Below are 23,304 nucleotides of genomic sequence, written 5' to 3'. Positions count from 1 at the left end.
TTAATTTAATTGAAATCATTACCAAACGTGGTTATTGATTTCTCTATATGCTTTTTATTTGTAATAACTGCGATCTCTCAGCTCATTTGCTTCAGCAAGAGGCTGCACTGGAGAGTGGACTTTGTCACATGTGAGCCACCCACATCAACAGGATGGGAACTCATGTGGAGTGCATGTCATAATGGTACTGAAAACTATAGCTTTAACCTATATAAGTAATGTTTACATTTTTGCTGTGTGATACAATCCAACAGGAAAGCAGTTAGACCCTTAGACATTAGCCAAGTTAACGTTCACAAATATATACACACAGAGGAACTCTGAGCCCCAATGTCAGCATTAGCACAAACATGCCACTTCATACCAAATCTCAGTGTGAGGTCAGGTATTAGTCTCATTCCATTACTCTGGCTATATTTTCTTACTCATCATTACTATTAAACTTATACTTAGTCATACTCTAAATTACAATTAAGGATGATTACCTATTAACAAAATCACACCCTGATAACTCTGTTATTACACTTTGTATTTAATCATAAAAAGGCTGGATGTTGAAACCTTTTACTTCTATTTTGTATGAGCCAGGGGTCCTCAAAAGCTGATACTCTATGTCCAAAAAGTGACAGGTACCGTTTTATGGAGCAAAAAACTTAAGAGCGCATATTTTATAAATAATACCAACAATTACAAATGCAGACCTTTAATAGTAATAAGTAATCCTTTATTTATAATACATAGCAATATAAAAATAGTAACATATGAAAATATTACAATGGGCACAGATGAATTTGTATCAAAAACAGCAACCAAGCCAAAGTAATGAATAACACACATAAAAAACAACTGCTTGAGAGAGACCAAACAATTTCTTTTCATCTGTTCCTTGGCAGAAAGTTAAGACAGCTATTCAGCTTTAGGTTTCAATAAACAGAAGTAACGGATGCAGTCCCTTTGAAATGTTTACACAAAAGTCTACTTGTGCATATACTTAACTTTAACTCTTCTCTTTTTTGTTTTGTATTCCAAAATGTTTTCATTTTCTCCAGAGGATGTCTCTCTGTCAGTGGTTATCGACTGTTCACATTCATTTTCACAGACTGTTGGAATATCGATGCTGGCCAAACGTTTCTTGCAAGAATGCAATGGCCTAATTTTGCGTGCATTATCTGTCGTCTTTATTTCGTACTGACATATACCCTTGCCTACTTCTTGTTTTGTTTTTAAGACATTTGTATGCAGTTCATCTATCATTGCAGTAATGCCCTCTGGAATGAATGCCCACTGTTTAACTGTGTCTAAAACAGAATTTAGTTTTCCTACCGCATCTTCTGTGCATTTTTTGTCTGTGCTTTCAACTACAGGAGTGTCATTCAAAGTTGATAAAGGACGTTTTTCATTTGTTTAAAATGGCTACAAGTAGGGATGCACCGATACCGATACTGGTATCGGGGCCGATACTGTAAAATGTGTGTGTACTCATACTCGTAAAAGTTATGAACCGATACTAACTTATTTCATTAATCAGAGGGTGGCTTGTCATTTTTGTAGAAGTTTTTTAGATTGGCCACTAGGGGACATCCCGCGCTAAACAGGTACAGGGTTAGACGAGTCAGACTGGCAGCTCCAGATAAAAAAAAAAAAGAGAAACTGGAGGCTGCTGTAGCTAGGCTAAACAAAATGTCAGCAGTGGACCGGAACAGTCAACTTTAACTCAGGTTTTGGAAAAGCGATGAAAAATGTCAAGAGAAAATCCACGCGCAGTTAAAATAACAGAGGCTCTGACTCATTTTAGTCCTGTGTCCGGCAGCCTCGCCTCTGTCAGTGCGCCCCAGGGCAGCTGTGGCTACAATGTAGCTTGCTATCGCCAGTGTGTGAATGTGTGTGTGAATGGGTGAATGACTGAATGTAGTGTAAAGCGCTTTGGGGTCCTATGGACTAGAAAAGCGCTATACAAATGCAGGCCATTTACCAATTGCAATAATTTAACAGAAGTGCTTATTTTTCACTTGAAAATTTTTTGTGGTCATTTTTATTAAGATATTTATTATCGGCAGAGAATAAAATAAAACCTGTCTTCCAATTCATTGCATTTGTGTGTGTGTGGTAGAAGTATCGGTTTTTGAACTCTGTATCGGCAAGTACTCAGATCCAAGTATCGGTATTGTATCGGTTTGAAAAAATTGGTATCGTTGCATCCTTAGCTACAAGCCACCTTCAGGCAAGCACATGTGTTATAGTGAGAGAACGTACAACAAGTGCACTGAAGTGTTTCAGCCGATGCAAAAAAACACAGATTTCCAAACAAACTTGGCATTTTCAAGTCCTCACAGTGTACAAAGTAATGCCTTTCTTTCACTGCAATTCTTGCCAAGGTAGAAATGTCTGTTTCCATGTTTGGATAGATGTCATTGTCAACCTCTGCTAATTTTGCAAGTAACACTACATGCTTGCAAAGAAGTCCTCGTAAGCCATATGTACAGTTGTAGTAGGACTCAACAGGGCAGACATCATACACTTCTCTTGACTCAAATGGGACTTGATATGCATTAACTCCATGGCTGTTCTTGACTGTAATTTTAAGAGCCCAACCACTTTCCATCAGTCTTGAAGCAGAGTCTGAAATTTGAGACAAGGTGTCAGCAAACCGGTTTTTCATGCGGCCCACATCTTGCAGGGTTTTTATGACTGAGAAGCAGTCGTCGGCCTTCCCTAGGAGCACTTCAATTAGATCATCCAGACACATATTCTTGTAGCCAGATTAAAAAAAAAAAAAAAAAAAAGGTATTTCAGGCGGTGGAAAAATCTGAAAAAAAGTTATTTGAAATGATTAGTAACTGTAATTGAAGGAATTTAAAGTTTAAATCAAGACTGTATTATTTAAAAAAAAAATTGGAATTGCACACGTCTTTTATAAAGGAATGCTCTGTGCCGGTTTAGCTGGTTTAGGCAAATCCACCTACTCTGTTTTTTGAGTACTGCAAAAAACAAAGTACTTTGAGTACTTTAAATGAAACAAAGGCCTTACAGCCCACTGCCCTGTAGCTGTTTCGACTTTTTTTTCCAGCTCTGATGCAGTTGAATTTGTAATAGTCTCTTTTCCTGTCTTTACCTGAGGCCACATTTAAACATTTATAATGTCCATGAAGGGTTAATGAGTTCAATTTTTCTAACACGACACTGAATGGGTCCTCCTGGCATTGTGACACATGCACACAAAGTTGTGTATCTTTTCCAGTTCTTTTTTTTTCGTCATTCAGAACACTTCTTCTAATTATATCGTGCATTTCTGGTGGTAAAATAACAAAGGTTTAATTAGTCAATATTCATTAATTCATTTTAACTTGTTTTGGGTTGTTTTCCAATACAATGTAAATATTAAATATAATATTAAAACAATATATATATATATATATATAATATTAAACAAGCAGGGGCTAAAAGAGGCTAAACTTTCATATGGTATGTGTCTGGCAACTTTAACACGATGTCCCAGGGACAACATTTACAAGATGGCCCAGGACAAATTTGTAAATTTCTGGATTACTGTTAATCTCCATAGAATCAAGAACTCATGTCCAGTTTCACAGCTATGGACCAGTTAATTATGTTTCCAGGTGATAGTTTGATTCATAGATTCAGCACACAACCATTAGTCTAGGCCTTTTAGTTCAAATTCTCTTCACTTATGTTTGTAAAGTGATCAGGGAAGCTACTGCAATTTTGCCTGACATTGTTATCACAGCTATATTCACCTGTACATTTATTATATATCATAATATATTGACGGGAGAGCTATATTCACCTGTACTTTCATAATTAATCATAATACATTGACACGCAATTCTCTGTCTGGAGAACACTGGTTCGCAAGTAGCCTATCACTAGCAAACAAACAGCTATCCATTTCAAGGAAAACATATGTATTATGCTTACCGTTTATTAAAGAAAAGTATCTTGAGAGGAATTGAAATTGCTGAATCGGCGGACAAAAGGTGGTTTCTCGAAGAACATTTGTTTTTTTAAGGTGGGTATTTTTCGAAGTCGCAAAAGTATGACGTCACAACAAGGTGATTGGTTACTTGTAATGTGGACCCTGGAACAACATTAATTATGATGATGTGGGAACAACGCCAACACGAGAATATCAGATCGTCCGTCTCTCCTAAGCTTGCAGATTTAACTAAATTAAACCACACCCCACTTCTAAAGAAAGTACAAGGCGATCTGACTAGATAGAAATCTCTACCCAAATCACTCATGGGAAGGGTCACAGGGGGCCTCTGGTGCATCAGCCTAACTGGGGGTCTCTTCAGCTGGCAGGGAGGTTGTTTCATCCATGCAGGAGTTCACTCTGTAGGTGGGGGAGAGGTGGAGAATGGACTTAACCTGGATATCTATTGTCTTGTGTAGCCTGGGAGATAACTGAATTGATGATTGATTGATTGTGGGTACAGTTTCCTCTGCGGTGGGGTCAGTTGGGCTGCCCTGGGTCCTGTGGGGCTTGGCGGTGCTGCTGCCATGGGCCCCAGTCTGGATGGGCCTGGGCCCCGTTTCCTTGGTGGGGTCCAGAGGGCAGGGGTTCCTACTGGGGTCAGCGGGGGAGACCCCAGAAAGGGCTACTTGCCCTTCCCTTCCCATCCCCAACTCCCTCGCCCTTCCTGCTCCACCACACCCACCCACACATGCAGGGCCTTGGAGTGCAGGTGTGTCACCAGGGTGCAGGGGAGGCATTCCTCCTCTGTTCCCTTCTGGCTACCTGTACCTCAATTTTACTCCACAACTTAGACATCCACATTACTCACACTCTCATACATATAGGGCCTTGGGGATGGGCACATTACACGGCGTCCAGAGGACGGTCTGTGTGTTCCACCTCACCTCTGCCCACCTCTCAATTTTAAATGCATGTAGACACTGAGTGTTCTCGGGAGGGGCCGTACTGACACCTGCTGCTCTCTGGCAGGAAGCACCATGCCCTCCCGTGTTTTAAATGTACTTTAGTACAACACGCAGGACCTAATAGGAGGTAGGTATGGGGTCTTCACACACCCCAGTTCTCTGTTAGTCATTGGGGCGGAGGGGCTGGGTGACGGTGTTGGCCGTCCGATTGGGATCTGGGATGAGGGGCCTCCCTGCTGCTGCAGGGCCGGCAGCTTGTCTCCACCCCAGGGGGAAAGGGTAACATCTCCTGGGTCTAGGTGGGATTCCTTCCTTTGGGGGTGAGGGTACCTGGACCTGGAGGCCTATCTCCCCTCACCATACTCCCTGCGTGTGACTGATGCCCTCAGAAGTTGGTGCGTTGGTGGTTCTTGGTGTCTGGGGCCGGGCACTCAGGTATGTACCGGCTCACTCCTGTTGGCTCTATGGCGGGGGCTGTCGCCTGTGGCTCTGTTGGGCCTCTTCCGGGGTGTGGGGGGCCCTCAGTCCTCCGGCCTCTGGGCCTGCGGTTCAGTTCACTCTGGCACAGCTGGCTGCTGGCAGAGTCCGTGTGCACGCCACTGCACCCCCCTCTGGCTTCTGCTCCGTGGCTGGTGGGTGACCCCTCATCTGGGGCTCTCCTCAGCTTTTCCCAGGAGGGTAGCACGGATGCCCCGATGGTCCTCCTTGGGCTCTCGCACTCTGGGCCCTCTGAATGTCTGAGGCCTGGATCTCCTCCATGCCTGCTTCATGCCCTGTAGGATGGGTCTATGGCTCCCTACACCCTCTAGCAGATCGTTACATGGAGAAACCTTTTTAATACAAGCGCGCTGATCCACACAGGTGTGCATGCAGGTGTTCACAGACACAAACTACACCTTTCTTGGTTGCTACCTCAAAGCACATTGTGCACTGTTGGTCCTGCGTGCTGCACAATATCAGTCAATATTTAGTATTTACTGTTCTTTTTGTTACTTAGATTAATGCGATGGTGCTGTGTTTATTATGTTGTTCTCTTTTTTTGCTTGTTTTCTCTTTTTTCCTTCTTTTTTTTCTCTCAACAGGTGTTCCAGGAGATTTTTCTCTTTTTAAGTGCCCTTTCTCACTGTCACTCTTCACCTCTGTTTTTCTTTCCCTTCATCTTTCCTTCTCCCTTTGCTATCCCCGGCCATGTCTGTCCCATCTGTAACAACTGAAAATGAAATAAAATAAAATAAATAATAACAACAAAGGTTGATCAAATGGACCAATACAGCAAGGCCGTGATGATCCATTTGGCAAAGTAAATCCATTGGGTATCTTTGTTGGCTTTCAGACATCAATTCTGACGGCTAAAAAACCAAACAGGACAGGCAAAAAAAAAAAAAGAGAAGTAAAATGAGCAGTGTTGTGTGTGTGTGGTGTGCGTGTGTGCAGCATTTTAGGTTTTTGTCTGTCTGTCTAACCTATACTACTGTACATTATTTCTTTTTAAAAACATTAAAAGTTCTTAACAAAACTATGGAAAAAAAGTTTCACTTCTGTTGTTTGACTTTTGACTTCTACCGTTTATACACAGTTTAAGAAAAGATCCAGTTTCAGTGGTGGCATAGCCACATAAACCACATATGAAATGTGTGACTTCCTCAGAGCTAAACAATGATTAGACTAAAATTGATGATACTTTCGCATTTCATGAGACCTGGCTGCAGAGCTCACTTCTCAGAAATAATCTACATTCTTCCATGCAATGGACGAAATATATGTGAATCTTGAATGTTTCAAACCAGCACCTTCAACAAATCACACAGGTAGGAAATAAGTGACCTGACACCCATAATGTGTCAGGTCAGAAAAATATTATTATACACTGTTTTAAACCTTTTTTTTTAAATTTTGTTAAATATATGCATATTTTGCTTTGTAACAGATTTTAACCTGAATTTCATAGTATTCCAGGGCAAGAGATTGGCTTTCACTATCTGCTTATTGTTTTGCTTTTGTAATCCAACTTGCTGTATTTGCTCAATCCAACATGAGAGTAGAATGAATTCTTAATTTCTGTGAAAGACAATTTCTTGTTGAAAAATATTATATATGCTTAATTTGTTACATTATTGTGAAATATAACTAAAGGCCATTCAGAAATTGTCACTCTTTTGCAATGTGAAGTATTTTATTACTGTGTGCTCAAATATGGGATTAAATATTAATTTTTAATATTTTAACTAGCCAGCAGTTAGACATTTTTTTAAATGTCTCTGTTCCAAATTAGAGGTCCTTATTTATTTTGATGGCCTGGGTTCGAGTATGACCTGCTGCCCTTTTTTAAAAATAAGATGGTCACAGGCAGAGACGCCACTGCTGTCATGACACAAAAACTCTTCGCAATTCAAGTCTCTACCTGAAGTCAAGTTTTAGCACTCTCAGGCCTAAAACTGTACGAGATCAACAGGACCCTAAGAGCCTTCATCAGGGACTCATTGTGTTTGTGTGTGTTTGTTTGTGTGTGTATAAGGTCTTTGTCTGTAACCTATACTTGACTATTTTCCTTCTCTTGAAATGTTATTTTAAAAGTTATTAATAAAACTATTAAAAGAAGTTTGACTTCTGTAGCCTTTCACACAACTAAAGTTTATACAAAGCTTGAGAACAGGTCCAGTTTCAGTGGTGGCTGAGCTGCATAAACCATATATGAACTACATATGAAATGGGTGACTCCCTCAGAACTAAAAAGAATAGACTGAAACCAGTAATACTTTAACACTTCAGATAACCTGTGCTGCAGAGCTGAGCTCTTAGTGTTATGTGAAGGCTGTGTGCACGCAGGGGTAGGGATGGGTATCGAAAACCGGTTCTTGTTGAGAACCGGTTCCCACTGTTTCAATTCCTTGGAATCGTTTGCCACTTTTAAAAACGATTCCCTTATCGATTCCAGTCGCCCCGAATGACGTCATCACGTTGAGTAGCGTCTTTTACCCAGTAGGAAACACGGCGCCTGAGCGGCACAAACGCTCAAAAGTTTGGTTACACTTTATGAGAAAGGATGACAACAGGGCAACGTGCAATACTTGCAAAGTAGAGATTTCATCAAAGGGAGGAAACACTACGAATATGCAAAAGCATTTGCTCAAAAAACACGCGATTGCGTTCAACGAATGTCGTGTTTTTGATCCGCTCCGGACTAGTGAAGCTCAACCCAGCAGCAGCGGTAGCGTTTCCACGTCCTCTCCCGTTAATACTGCAGGTAACTAATCAATTAGCATTGCATATTATGTTAGCGCGATTTACCTTATTACAAAACCTGCTATTACTGTGCGTTGCATTTAGATAACCATGATGAGAGAGACAGAGTCTGGCTGGCTCAGATGCTGGCAGTTCTCGCTGCAGTCTACCGGTAGCGTCTCCTTTCAGGCCAGGATAGACGAATGTCACCGAGCAGTGTCTAAGTTTGTGGTCAAAGGCTTGCACCCATTTGCCACAGCAGATGCCCCGATTTCACTTTGGTAAGTGAATGTGTTTAATTGTAGGCAGGACATTACTGGATATTCTTGTGTAATTGCTACAGAATAATTTATGTTAAACTTTGTTATTGCTACAGGAGAATATTTATTTTATTATTTTACATATACATTTTTTTTCCTGGGGACCCTGTGACACCCCATTGAAGAGCCGTAGGCTGTGGCTCTCTTAAGATCTCACTGGTAAAAATTGAAAATCTGGAGTCGAAACTAAATAAAAATAACAACTAATGGAAATGGCGAAAAGTTTAAAACCCTGGTGCAGAGATTGGCAAATCTGACCAGGAAACGTTATAAAATGGATTGTCAGGATAGTCAGCGTTAAAGCCACTTTTGACAGTCCATACTAGGATGGCATTGGACATCTTCGGGGCAGAAAAGGGTTGGTGTGACCAAGGTGTGGTTTGGCTTGTTGTATGTACATTTCAAAATGTTACAGCTCTGGATGGACCAGTTACCAGATATGATGTCACTAACCTTCTCTTTTAAGTGTCTAGCTCCAATGAATTGACACATGGGAGTGTGTCAAAAAGGGGGAGTTGAGTCCGAACATCAAACAATGGTGTTATGAACATTTTATGACTTTATTTGTGTGTTTAATAATTTAGCTATGGTAAAACTTAAGCTTATAATGTGGTAGACTTAGAAATGGTTCATTAATTTTTGATTTCTTTTACACACACATAGATTATGATTAGAATAGGTCCTGAACATAATATTTTAAACCAAATTTGAATCATTAGAAGAACAATGGATAACAATATTAGATTATCAAGGCTAGGGAGAGAGGTGTTTTGGTTTTCTGTCTCTTGCAGAGAAAAGAACAGACACCAGACGGGGACCCGGAGATGTGAGGACCCTTCACAGTAGGGACAGATGTAGGGACTGCCGAGACAGCAACTGGGGTCAAGTGTCATGACGTTTGGGCTCCTGGAGAAGATGGATCCCACAAACACAGCAATAACCATGAAGGGGTTGGCGAAAACCAGGAACACCAGACCAACGAGGTTCGAGAGGCTCTTGGCAAAAAGGGGGACACGCCGGTGACCCCAAAACACACAGATCCTTGTTTGAAATCGGGGCAGAATAATCCCCAGAACTGTGCAATGACTAAAGGGTGGTCTAACCCCGGAGGTCGAAGAAAGAAGCTGAGAATCACCCAACTGGAAGACACTGGTAGCTGCAGCAATAAAAATAAAGGTTAAAAGCTCCTTAGACAGAGGTTCTAGTCTAAGTACATTTGAAAGGTATAAGGGGGCATTAAAATGGGAGTGGAAAACTGGAGCACCAAAATAAAGCTGTGGGAAAATTGGGAATGATGGGAGTGTCATCTGTAACTGCTGTTATGGTTGTAAATCTAACTTTGCTTGCATCTGAACTGCGTGAACACAGAGGTCATCCCACATATGGTCCACCCGTTAAAGGGGGACAGAGGGCCTCAGGATCAAGAAAACCTGGACCTTGCGACCCTGGAGTGCATGTTGTAAGTGATCTCTTTCAGAGATCAAAAGGGGGAATTATTAAATTATTCTGTTATTTTATGTTATCTTATATATGTAATCAAAGTAGTTGAATTAGAATACTGCTGTAGATCACATTATACCCTTTAATATAGAGTGTGTGAGCTGTATGTAGTTTAGTTCTCATTATACTTTTGAGTTAACAGAACATAGTCACATATTAGTTCATTAGATAAATGTGCATCACTCTGTATCCTTGATCTGCTGGGAATGTGTTACACTGTTTTCTTGACATGCTTAATTGTTGAATCATGAAGAGAAGGTTGTAAGCAGGAGACTCTGTGTCTAAAGACAGGGGAGATAGATAGACCACATTCCACACCCCCACCTTACAGAAAGCAGAGAAACAACTGCCGAGGTCATAACTTAGGCGCTGTAACAGAGAAAAAATGTGATGTTTTGGCTTTTACGACTAGCTGGGGGCCACTAGAGACTATAAAAAGCTGAGCAACCCGTCACCATTTAGAGACATGTGCCTGACCCTCTGGTAGCATCTCTCCCGTCCGGACGTTGTAATGCTCTTATTGTTGAATTGTATGGAAATAAATGATTGTTGATTGAGCATTGATACACCGAGTATTGTCCTTCCTTCAGCCCAAAGATTCAAAGAACTGCGTGTTTTCAACAAAGGCCATGTTACTCCTAAATTTCTATCTTGTTCAAAGAGAAGATATAAAACACAGTTCTAAGCTAATCGACTTTAGTGTTCTCCTTTAAAAAAAAAAAAAAAGAATCGATAAGAGAATCGATAAGGAATCGAATCGTTAAACAGAATCGAAAATGGAATCGGAATCGTTAAAATCTTATCAATACCCATCCCTACGCAGGGGTGGTGATATGAAGGACCCAAAATGCAGACTCACGGAAATCAAAGGTGAATTTAAATACAGCTTTAATGCTGAACTCCAAAAAAGTAACAAAACTGAGACTCCAAGGTAAACTTTACACAGACAGAACACACAGCAAAATAAACGGTAGATCGCGACACTGACAAACTGAAACACAGGGCTTAAATACACAGAGGGAGCAATCAGGGAATGGGCAACAGGAGGGAGACACAGCTGGGGCAAATCAGGCCTAACGAGACAAAGGAGAAGCAAAACCAAACACATTAACATGAGACATGGACTTTCAAAGTAAAACAGGAAACCCAAAACACAGACTGAACAAAAGACACAGACTCACATGCAAGCACTACTACAGAGGGAACAGAGACGTGGGACCAGGACAGACACAGACACTGACTGGATGTGGGGATACAGCAGACAGGGCAGACAGCAACTAAGGAACACAGACAGAAAACCAGAACACTAAAACTCTAACCAACCCCACCCAGAGAACCTAAACTAAGAATGATCCTAAAACCCATAAAGCAAAGCTAGAATATAATGAAATAACAAAATCAAAGAACCAAAAACACAAAACACTGGGTCAACGACCCAGGGACCCTAACAGTTAGAAATAATCCATCCATCCTTGCATGCAATGTACTAAATATACATCAAGGTCAAATGTTTTAAGCAACAAATCAACACAGGAAAGGAAGAAGTAACACACATAGGAAAATAGGTATTTTAACGTCTGTTATTACTGTGTACATTTTATTGGATTCCCTGTTTTCCTTTCTTTGTTTTTTCAGGTCCAAGGAGCTCTAAGAGAAGTTTTTATCTGGGCGTTATTCTCTCTCTGAGCTTGCTGAGTGTTTTCCTTCTGGCTGGACTGATCACTCTCGGTTTCTTCTGTGAGTTGCATGTTTTTCATCAATACTTGCTCCACTGACCAGCAGCCACCATCAGCCACAGTAAAAAGGCAAATATTCAATTCAGTTCAATACAATTCAATTCAGTTGTCACTTCTACTAAAAGTTGACAAACAAGAGTAACTACACCAAGATGATGAGAGCATAGCAACAGTGGCTCCTTATTCTCATACACTAGCATAAAACTGATGTACATATTTAACATGTTGTTAGAGTTGATTCTTTTGAGATTGTCATTTGTGCAAAGTCACATGACCATTGCTTCTATGTGTCCTAATATGGTTGTCATTGTGCAGAAGGAGCTAGATGATTAGAAGATTTATTTTCAGCTTTGGTAATTTTTTATGGCAAGCATAGCCAGCTACAAGTTCCTGTTTTAGCAGGACTTCTGCTTTTTACAGTTTTTTGTACATGTTGGCACACACACACACACACACACGCACGCACGCAGACACACACACACACGCGCGACCGTGGTTCAGGGGGATTGGGAAGCTCATCTGTAATCGGAAGGTTGCCGGTTCGATCCCCAGCTCTCTCTGTCCTGGTTGTTGTGTCCTTGGGCAAGACACTTTACCCTACCGCCTACTGGTGTTGGCCAGAGGGGCGATATGGCAGCCTCGCTTCTGTCAGTCTGCCCCAGGGCAGCTGTGGCTACACCTGTAGCTGCCTCCACCAGTGTGTGAATGTGAGAGTGAATGAATAGTGGAATTGTAAAGCGCTTTGATGAGATGAGATAGCCTTTATTTGTCAGTTGCAGTTGGCCACAATCGAGATGACAGACCTTGCTGACCGTACATACAATACACAAACATCACATTGGGGAGACAGGTCAGGTTAGGTAGCAAGGGAAAAAAACATTGAAATGTGTAACACAGAAGGATAATCCAGGAATGCACAGATATCAATACACCATAACACAATAAAACACAGACAAGCAACATGGGAGAGTATTCCAGTGTGTACAGCTGATCTGGGTCCGCTGCAATCTTCGATTGTACCTCCAGCTGATCCGGTGTCCACATCGGATGTGAGGTAAGCATGGGAGGAGGCGTTGGATTCGGCGGAGGGAGGATGATAGTGAGGGCGTATTAGTATCAGTGTACATGTTTCGTGCATGTGCATGTTTGTGTGTGTATCCCGTGTTCAGCTGAGAGAAAGTGTCACCACGCCTGGTTAAGCGAAGGTCAACAGTCTCCAATGGACCCAGGTGGCCTTGAAGGAGGTACAAAGAGTTCTGACAACAATCCTGTTATCATGGGAAGAATTTGTTGTTGCAGTCAACTTCGACCTTGGCAGGCCTTCAGCTGGCGCCAGTGGGATAGCCGCACGAGTGAAGATGGTGAATTTTTATGTTTAGTGTGAACAACTGCATCCAACTTTTACAGTTTGTCTAATGTCCATCACTGGTCACCAGTGTTGGTCAAGTTACTTGAAAAAAGTAATCTTCCCCAAAAAAGTAATCCCGTTACTTTACTGATTACTTATTTTCAAAAGTAATTAATTACTTAATTACTTAGTTACTTTTTAAAAAACACGATTTACAACCTGAATAGGTGATAAAGTGATAGAGCTTTCAGCCCAATTCTACTTTTTCTGCATAAATCATCATACAAAATGTAATCAAATGGAAAAGTCTCTTTTTTTTACTTGTTTTATCAGTTTTAATCTTTTAACTTTATGCATCAAGCAAAAATGTAATTATATGCAACATTCTCTGACTTGAATAAATTAGTATAACATTTAAACCTATTTTCTGCCCATTCCAGCACATAAAATAAAATATTTTTTTTGTTTACACTCACTCTTTCAAATAGATGCAAGTAAAACACAGCAGAAAATAAATAAAGTCAAAGACTCAGCGGTCCTGTTGCTCTATTTTCACCTGTAAAGCAGGACTACGGTAGGCGGAGGTTTACCCTGGTGCAGGTGTGCTGCGGTCAGTTGAAGAATCCGCGAGTTTCTCTGTGAGTTTCCCATTATGTCGTTGCGCACTTGGTGCTTGCTTGGAAGTTTAGGGGTTTTTTTCGCTGTAAAAAGAAGTTTTCTTCCCACGCACAACGGACGCTAATGTTTTTGTCACTTTTTATGGAATCAAACTCAAAGTAAGGTCAGTACTTCCCACAATCATATGTGATCCATTGTTGATCTGCACACAGCTGTTGTCACTAACGGCGCACTGGCTTACATCACTGTCATGAGACATTCTCGCAAAAAAATCACGGTTTTAGTAACGCAATTCAAAGTATTATTTACAAAAATGCAACAGAAATATCTACACGTGGAAAGCTGATACTCCCACAGCGTTCCTACGGGAAAGTAACGGTAATCTAATTACCGATTTTGCAATAGCAATCCCTTACTTTACTCGTTACTTGAAAAAAGTAATCAGATTACAGTAACGCATTACTTGTAACGCGTTACTGCCCATCTCTGCTGGTCACCAATTATCTCAATTCCCGTTGTTCTTCTACAATATGTTATCCATATTGCAGAGCCATGAGCTTCTCCAAGATCCTATCCATATTGCGTTCAAAACACAGTCTGAGTACTCACAGCCCTGCCAATCGTCTATCATGTCGGCCAGCCTTATGGGATTTTGTTCTTGTTCTTCGATAAGCCAGGTCCAAGCCAGCTCCAATCAGCCTGAACTCTGTTATTGTGGTTCCAAATTGGTACATGTCGTTCAATGTCCTCCGTCGAGAGTGTTACCAGACACACAACGCAACCGACCATCGAGTATCCAGCAGCAAACGTCTCTGCAGGACAATCGGGTTCTCCCAAGCCTACAGTAGCGTTTTTTGATACAGGCGACACGGGCGGTTGCCCGGGGCGGCATCACGGGCATCGGCAAAAAAAATAAAAAATTGCTCGTACTCGTGCTGCCCCAACATCAGCCAGCGCATATTGGGAATGGCATAGGCACCGATCGGTTTTCTATCGCCCATTTACTGGGAGTAAGGGCGCCCTCCGTTTGCGAGGTGCGCCTGCTGCTTGCGGGACAGGGAGGAGAGGGCGGGGCGGCGGGGGATTCTCTGACCAGCTGGAGCAGCATCTAATAACCAACTCGCAAAATAAAACAAAATAAAAAACAAAACAACAAACACAAAAACACTAGACATCATGATACAGACTTATAATTTGCACCGATGTTTTTTAGAAATTCTATATGCGAAAAGTGAGCGCGAGAGCCCTCGGTGAGCCTGCTCGCTGCTGAAGTCAAAGTAAACTTTATTGTCATCTACGCTACAGTCCAGTATATAGAGAGACGAGACGATGAGGCTCCAGTTACAGCAGTACAAGTAAACAAGCAATATATATAAGAAGAGTAAGAAAATAAATATACAGATTAGAACTCGGGGTAAAGCGATCAATAACAATTTAAAATTTATAATTTACACTTTGATGATTTAAAGTCTCACACATACAGGGGAGGGGCCGGCTGCTTCCAAATAGAGCACATTTCATTCATAATGTTGTAAATCCAAGCCCATTATGTATTCATGATTTGAATCCTGGGTTGTGTGAAATCCCAGAAATGCACCTTAGACAAAGTGAGTCTGTGAACTAAGGTGTAGGTCTGTTAGGTTATGTTGTGGTGATCCTCGAGTTGGGGGATTTGTGTTCATACTGGAATGCAAAATTAAAACCAGGCGCCAAACAGGCTAGGACCGCCACTGGCGCTATATAAATGCAATCCATTATTGTTGTCAATAAAAAGAGGCAAAGAGGGAAGTCAGGTTTGTGCTCTACTGGACACTGCCCTTGCTGGCAAGTAAAACCGATTGAGCTCTGAGTTATCATATTATATTACATAAAGCGCCTTGAGGCAACTTTTGTTGTGATTTGGTGGTTTATAAATAAAATTGAATTGAATTGAACTGAATTGAGTGTCTTGCTTGGTTCACAGTAACAGTTCTCTAAGACAGCGAGGTCTGTGAGTTTAGACCTTACACATGTTTCATTACCAACTGGCAAATTTTAAATATATTTTTAAAATAAAATGAATCTAAATCTCAAAATGAAACTTAAATTTTTGTGTGTCAAAAAAATGAATGTTATTTCTCTTCATTTCAGACCAAAACTGCGTATATGATTCCGCTAAACAGCTGTCGGAAATGAATAACCAACTTTCCTCCATGGGTGAGGAGAGAGACTTTCTGAATGCAAATCTCTCTACTGTGAGTAACAATCTTTCTTCGATTACTGTGGAGAGACACCTTCTGAATACGAAACTCTCAGCTATGAGTAGTCAACTTTCTTCGATGATCAAGGAGAGAGACCTGCTGACTGAAAAGACCAAAGAGCTGAAAAGGCTGCTCTGTTTGTCCAATCAGAGTGAGTCCTTGTGTGAGCTGTTGCGTGTTTTACTCAGAAATTCAATAATTCAGTTTTAAAAAAACGTTATCATAGGAATAATGATTTATGTTTTCAGTATTCTTTAATCTTTGCTATTCAATATAAAGCTGCATTGTAGAAGTGCTCATCACAAATTCACATTTACAAGAAAAATCCGATTGATACAATAAGGATAAAATATATTCCTTCCACAAACACATGAAGATGTTAGATCCAGTTATCCTATAGTTTCTGATTCTAGCTAGCTCTAGCAGGCCTACATTAGGATAACAATCCCGCTGTCCTCTGCACTGAAAAAAAGGGATTGGCCAACTCTTGGATTTACGTAAGCATCTTGCGTGTATTTAACATAAGTGCCTCATGCTTTAAAGTTAAGTGTAACTATATAGTGTAGAACAGGGGTGCCCAATCCCGGTCCTCGAGAGCTACCGTCCTGCAGCTTTTAGATGCATCCCTACTCCAACACAGCTGAATCAAATGAATGGCTTGTTATCAGGCCTTTGCCAAACACGATGGCATGCTGAAGAGGTAATCAAACCATTTGATTCAGCTGTGTTGGAGTAGGGATGCATCTAAAAGCTGCAGGACGGTAGCTCTCGAGGACCGGGATTGGGCACCCCTGGTGTAGAAACTACATGATATGCAGAGAGGCTAGATTAAATTGTTCATATCATGTTCGAGTGAAGTAAGTCAATAACTTTCAGTCCCGTATGCTTTGGATCGTGGTTTCAGGAAGGCATCCATCTCAGTCAAATCGAGTTGCCTCCACTACTTTTTTTGGTATACTGAAAAAAGTAAATTGGGTGTTTGTTACCTTAAAAAAGTCTAACTTGTAATTTAAACACAATCATTTCATGCTTCTATGAACGTAATTAAATCATGAAGGATCTGTACGAAATTCAACAACTTAATTTGTCCTTGTTGAGATGACATGATACAATCTAGTAAGAGTGGTTAGTTGCTAAACTCATGAAATTCACAAGATTGCACGAGATATCAAACTGTAGGAAAATCACAAAACGTACAAAAAAATTCTGCATCAAGCCTTGAAATCATAGCTTTCCTACTTTTGTTAAGGCTGGATTGGTGGCATGGTGGTTGGTGCTGTTGCTTCACAGTAAGAAGATCTGGGGTTCAAATCCACAATCTGGCTAGTTTGCACTGGGTTCTCTCTGGGTATTCTGGTTTCTTCCCACAGTTAAAAGTCGTGCAGTTGTGTGCAACCAATGTCCACTATTGAATCAAGTAAATCCAACATGGCCTTTTTTCAGTGTGATGATGCAACTAACTAACAACCCTGATAATTAAGTACAGTTAAAAGCTACACTCATTAACGGCAGCTCTCCTCTGTCAGGTCCTTTGTCTTGATAAAATGGCTATTTTATTACTTAGGTGGCCAGGAAAATGGGCCCCAGGAATTTGTTAATGTAAAATTTTTGTTTTTGTAATTTCTTCCAGATAAAACATGCCCTGCAGGATGGAGCAGATTCAGTTGTAGCTGCTATCTCCTCTCTGAAAGGTCTGCTTCCTGGGATGCAGCCAGAAAGGACTGCAGAGACAGAGGAGCAGATCTGGTGGTTATTGACAGCCCAGAGGATCAGGTACAGTGTTTATGTATGTGTGTGTTATTGTGTTTGTAAATGAATATGGAAATTTAAACTCATAATTTTGTATGTAAATGACTCTTCCCATGCTGAACAAAAATATGAAAAAAATGAAGCTAAGAATTGGATTAAAACCTCAAAGGACTGTTAGAATCGTAAAGTTTCCAGATGACATGACATCAGACTCATCAAGGATGGTGATGAGCCTGCATGCAGATATGTGGTTAAATACATGCAAGCGTGTTCAACCACATGCCTGTATGCATAGGTTGTTCTTACTGTGCTGCAGTCAGAAAAAATATGCACAAAGCTGTAAAGAAGACAGTGGACTTCAAGAGGAGCCCTTCCCCATTATTTCCCTCACCTTACTCAACAGCACTAGCTGTGTCCAAATTCAGAGGCTGCATCCCTCTGAGGCTGCATTTGTAGGCAGCGACGAAGGCTGTCTAAATTCTTAGACTCCTCCAAATGCGTCCTTCATATCCCCAGATTTGAAGGATTGGTCGGGTGCATCCTTCGTGGCCCAACCTATCCCACAATTCATAGTGCAGCCCAGCCAATTCCACTTTCCAACAATGACGGCAGCTACTTAGTTTTAATATTACTCTCATTGTTAGGTCTGCACTCGCAGGCCCCCGCTGGTTCAGAGACATATCCACGGTGAACAAAGCAAGACAGAGCTCGATCCATTTTAACTTGCAAGGGGAGCCCGGTCGGAATCTCAGAGCAGCAAGCTCTGCAACCGCACTCAGTTGACTCCAAAAAAACAGTGTCCCCTTGCCACCTTTTATTCAGTGACAAACAGTTACCCAAACACCCATTGTACAACCTTGTGGTGTGTCATGAAAGTTAAATGCACTGTGTGTGTGTGTTCCTTCTTTTTTTTTTGGACCCTACACCACCGGGCAGAACGTGTTCCCTCTAAGCCTGAAGGGAAAAAGAAGGAACACACACATGTAAAGGAAGCACTCAGAACGTGCGGCTATCCTAAATGGGCGTTCTTAAAGTCAGCAAAGAGGCACAGAAAAGAAGACCAGACACCAGCGAGGGAGGATAAGAAGGACAGACGCAACAACATTGTCATCCCCTATGTAGCTGGTGTATCAGAAAAACTCAGGAGAGTTTTCTCCAAGCATGACATCCCAGTGCATTTCAGACCCAGCAACACGCTCAGACAAAAACTGGTTCACCCGAAAGACAAAACTCCAAAACACAAACTTAACAATGTGATGTATGCTGTACAGTGCAGCGAGGAATGCCCAGACCTCTACATTGGAGAGACCAAACAGCCACTTCACAAGTGCATGGCACAACACAGAAGAGCCACCTCCACAGGACAAGACTCAGCAGTCCATCTGCATCTTAAGGATAAAGCACACTCTTTCGAGGATGCCAATGTTCACATTTTGGACAGAGAGATGGTTTGAAAGAGGAGTAAAAGAAGCCATCTATGTCCACTGTGAGCGACCATCTTTGAACAGAGGCGGGGGTTTACGACACCAACTCTCTGCCATCTATAATCCAGTTTTGAGTTCCCTCCCCAGGCCCCTTAACGCCCACTCACATCCTGGGCCATCTGACCTCAGGAATTCGCATGATAAGGTGGGGCCAGGTTTCACAATGAACACACCCGAAACTCTGGCTGATTGGGACCCACACACAGTTTCACACCTTGGCTCAGGCGATTAGAGGATCATCAGGGGGTCCTTTGGTCCCTCTGTGGGGGGATACTCCCACTAGGTTTAAATCTGGGACTCCCCACCATTTGACCTTAGAACTGAAGAAGCTTCTCGGATGAGAGTTGAAACGTCTTCAAGTAACTTAAAGAAGTCCAGACGCTTTTCTTTGCAAGCTCCTTTGACTAAAGGGCAGGAAGTAAACATTCCTTACCAAATAAGGAAACCCAGGACCTTACACGCAGTGTGCCTGCAGTTAAACACTATAGCAAATAGCATCCCTCACCATCCTAGATGTGTAGGGGAACATGCAGTTCAAGACAATGTTTACAAATTTAAGTACAACAATGACAACTTTTTATAAAACTCCTCCTAACACTCATTACTTTTTCTAGGTCATAAAATAAACTTTTAAGACTCCCGGCACATCGTTTTTAAACTCCCCGTGGTCTTTTGCTACTCAGGTTGAACAAGATATATAAGTCACTTAGATAACTTGAAAATGTTATTGTTTGGCTTCTTCAGTGTTTTATTTGTTCAATAGTTGACCTTAATTTTACAGAGAATGTGATGATTTCATGGATATTTAAAGTAAGCACTGAGAGAAATTTAGTAATGCCAACATATTAAAAGAACAATATTTGTCTCTTACATATAATACATTTATATATACAGTGTCAAAAGAACCTGTCTTTGAGGGAAGATTTAAGGTGACAGGAAATATAAATAAATGCAGCTTGAATCTTTACTGAAGCTCAGTATTTGAAACAGAGTTCATTCACTGCTGTGATAACTAATAATGATTGAAATAATAACTTTAATATTGGCCATATTATATTTACATTACCAAAGTAAGATGACTTTAGTCTCATGAACAACATTAGGTGATTGTTATTTACTAGAGCACATTTCATTTATAATGATATAAATCCAAGCCCATTATGTATTCATGATCTGAATCCTGGGTTGTGTGAAATCCCAGAAATACACCTTAGACAAAGTGAATCTCTGAACTAAGGTGTCGGTCTATTAGGTTATGTTGTGGTGATCCTCGAGTTGGGGGATTTGTGTTCATACTGGAGTGCAAAATTAAAACCAGTGGAAGATGGACAAGAAAAATTCAAAGCCATCAGGTCCTCAGTTTAGAAAAAAGAGAAAAGAAGAGGAAGAGAAATGAGCAGATGTGTCACTGGATAATGGCAGGTCATCCTGAAACAATCAGAATCAGAATACTTTATTAATCCCTAAGGAAATAATGTGGATTACAGTTGCTCCAAAAAGAAATGGTAAAAATAGTAACAGTAACAGACTAAACTCCAAACAATACATTATGTTACAGATTTTAATATTAATTAGTCATTGTCAATTGTTGATTTGTCCTGTTCTATGACGAATTATGATGGCTGTTTGGTAGCTGTTTGCATACTATGTATACTCTCTCTCTCTCTTCATATGTGTGTGTGTGTGTGTGTGTGTGTGTGTGTGTGTGTGTGTGTGTTTCTCTGGTGAAATTCAGTATGGTTCCGACAACAGTTTTATGTTAATGTACAATCCTTAATATGTTTTATGTGTGTGTGTGTTCCTCAGAACAGAGGAACTGAAACACTGGAACATGACAAATACACAGCAAGTAGAAAGTACGACATGACAGACAGCAAAGAAAAACACAGGGCGTATACACAGGGGAGTAATCAGGGAATGGGAAACAGGAGGGAGACACAGCTGGGAGAGATTAGGGCTAACGAGACATGAGGAGGTAAAACTGAATACACTGACATAGGACTGGGACTATCAAAATAAAATCGGAAACAAGAAACAAATCACAAAGACGCAAACTTGTCATTGAACTAAACCTACAATATTAATAAAAACAGCACAACTAAAGAATCGGAACATAAATCATAATATAGAAAAATACCAAAACACAAGAAACTGAAAATGCTGGGTCAAAAAGACCCAGAACTGTGACATTTATAAAAGTGGGATAAACTGCATAGACTAAAATTGTCATTTTAAACTATAATAAAATAGGTTTTTTTGTGTGTTAAACAGACTGCCGTCTCAAATATTGCCACAGCAGCAGCTTGGATTGGTTTGAATGATAAAGAACAGGAGGGAACATGGAAATGGGTAGATGGAACTCCACTGACTCTGATGTAAGTTTTCAGCTTGGTTCATTTTTTACTTAACTTTCCAAAAGATATTTGTTAAATCTATAGATCATGCAGCTGTATCCACAGTGGTTAGCTTACATGCCAGTGGGTTAAGCCAAACTGCAAGGCCAAAAGCTTAAAGATGTGTGATGTAAGATGACTTGTTTTGGCCACATTGGGGGAAAACAAGATACTCAAGACATGATATCCATGCAGGTTTGACTGTGTTTGACTAACTGTATACGTTGTGTAGGCTTCTTTAACAACCACCATGCCATGACTATCTAAAATATTCCAATCATAATTTACAGTGTGCTTATAAAAGCTGCTGATGGAAAAGTTAGCTTACTTAGGAGCTTTGACACACCCACAACAAATGTCAAAACGTTTTCTTACTAATAATAGTATAATGTCATCACAGACCTGCTGGGAACTGGGCAGAAGATCAACCTGATAATGGTGGCGGAAGTTCATATTGGGGTGAAGAGGACTGTGTTCATGTCAGAACTGATACGAAGAAGACTTGGAATGATCGCTCGTGTTCAACTTCTTATAAGTGGATCTGTGAAAAAAACCCATAAAACCTCTGTGCAGTTTCTTAAAGATGATCTAATTATAATTGCTTTGCAGTTTTAGCTTTAAATTGTAACATGGTAGTTTGTTCTATCAGGATGAGGTAATTTTTTTATGTCCATGAAGACTGAGGAAAAGTATTATCAAATGCCTGGAAAGCAAAAAATATGAGTGCTTAAAGTGGTTATTATTATTTTAATGTTTAAGTCATAACTTAGGAAAAGAGAAGTGTGGTGGTCAGGGAATCTGATTACACTTACAGTGTGATGTCTGCCATATTGAAGCAACAGTTTCCAGAAGATAAACTCCTACTGCAGGTCATGTAAATGAGAACCATCAATGATTAACGTAACTTCAATACTATAGTTGAAGGGTTGTTTAGAATTTATGTAAGCAAAGCAAAATTCCATAAAATTCCAAAAATCCATAACTTATAGATGACCCAAAGTAAAAGTTAACTTGTGATAACTCTAAAAGATGGTAATACAACAACAGACTTAATAAAACAAACTGAGCTACTGTAAACCTTGAAGACACTTTGATCTATTAATATAGCTTATAAGCTTAGCTAAGAGAGCGTTCAAGATTTTCTTGTTCTCAAGAAAATGTAACCTATGACAGGTGTCACGGCGAGTGAGAAGAGCCGTGCGGAAAAGGTAAAGGAGGATCCAAACGCAGGCAGTCGTGAAGGTGTGAAGGTGATTTATTGAACACGAAATATAGATAGGCAAACGGCAAAACGGAGAACTAAACTATACTGGGACAACTAAACTACTGAGCATGAACAAGAACACAAACCTGGACATAAAGGAAGGAAGATGATGGTACATGATGATGACGGCAGGGGACACACGAATGAAACATGGTGGATACACAGACGGACCAGCAACTACAATGACAGAAGACACAACTTAAATACACACAGAGAAACACAGGGGGATTACACACAGGTGGTGGACACAGCTGGGAGTAATTAACGAGACAAGACAACAAACAAAAAAAAAAGAAGCACAAGAGTCCAGAACACAGGAAAAGAGATTAACAAAAAAACCAAACTAGAGCTCAACAAGAGTCCATGAAAAGTTCAGGGGGTCAACCCGGAGGTCGACAGCACAGTGCAAAAAACAGTTCAGGGGGCCGGCTGTGCGGACAGCAACGGCGGCGACGGGCAAACAGTTCTGGGGGCCAACCGTGCACACAGCAACGGCGCAGACAAAACCTATCAGGAGGCCGGCCACTT

At 40.8% G+C, this 23,304-nt stretch overlaps 1 protein-coding gene and 1 long non-coding RNA gene across 5 annotated transcripts; both read left to right on the top strand.

Annotated features, from left to right (window-relative positions):
* Nucleotides 1-3: 3 nt before the first annotated feature.
* LOC143412955 (C-type lectin domain family 10 member A-like) lies at nt 4-23,192 on the top strand. Of its 4 annotated transcripts, XM_076874914.1 has the most exons (7): nt 4-184; nt 11,580-11,681; nt 15,777-15,880; nt 15,974-16,037; nt 17,517-17,659; nt 21,391-21,494; nt 21,913-23,192. In XM_076874914.1, the coding sequence occupies exons 1-7, from the start codon at nt 163-165 to the stop codon at nt 22,070-22,072; spliced, it is 699 nt and encodes a 232-aa protein (XP_076731029.1). In that variant the 5' UTR covers nt 4-162; the 3' UTR covers nt 22,073-23,192. The 4 variants fall into 4 exon arrangements, 2 of the variants coding, with proteins under 2 accessions (XP_076731029.1, XP_076731028.1); XM_076874913.1 differs by having other exon boundaries at nt 15,777-16,037; XR_013093489.1 differs by lacking the exons at nt 4-184; nt 11,580-11,681 and adding an exon at nt 13,448-13,666 and having other exon boundaries at nt 15,777-16,037.
* On the top strand, nt 7,108-10,571 carry LOC143412983 (uncharacterized). The gene is made up of 2 exons (XR_013093523.1): nt 7,108-8,146; nt 8,230-10,571. It is a non-coding gene; the product is annotated as an uncharacterized LOC143412983 (long non-coding RNA).
* Nucleotides 23,193-23,304: the final 112 nt, after the last annotated feature.

Source organism: Maylandia zebra, linkage group LG16, assembly GCF_041146795.1.
Source record: "Maylandia zebra isolate NMK-2024a linkage group LG16, Mzebra_GT3a, whole genome shotgun sequence".
Classification (NCBI taxonomy): Eukaryota; Metazoa; Chordata; class Actinopteri; order Cichliformes; family Cichlidae; genus Maylandia; species Maylandia zebra.
The sequence above is the reverse complement of the archived record's forward strand: the minus strand, read 5'-3'. Positions and strand labels throughout refer to the sequence as shown.

Coding starts and splice junctions, on each gene's coding strand:
- LOC143412955 (XM_076874913.1), top strand. CDS start 163: ATGTGGAGTGCATGTCATAATG. Junction 16,038..17,516: donor GCTCTGTTTGTCCAATCAGA/GTGAGTCCTTGT, acceptor AATTTCTTCCAG/ATAAAACATGCCCTGCAGGA. Junction 21,495..21,912: donor GGAACTCCACTGACTCTGAT/GTAAGTTTTCAG, acceptor ATGTCATCACAG/ACCTGCTGGGAACTGGGCAG.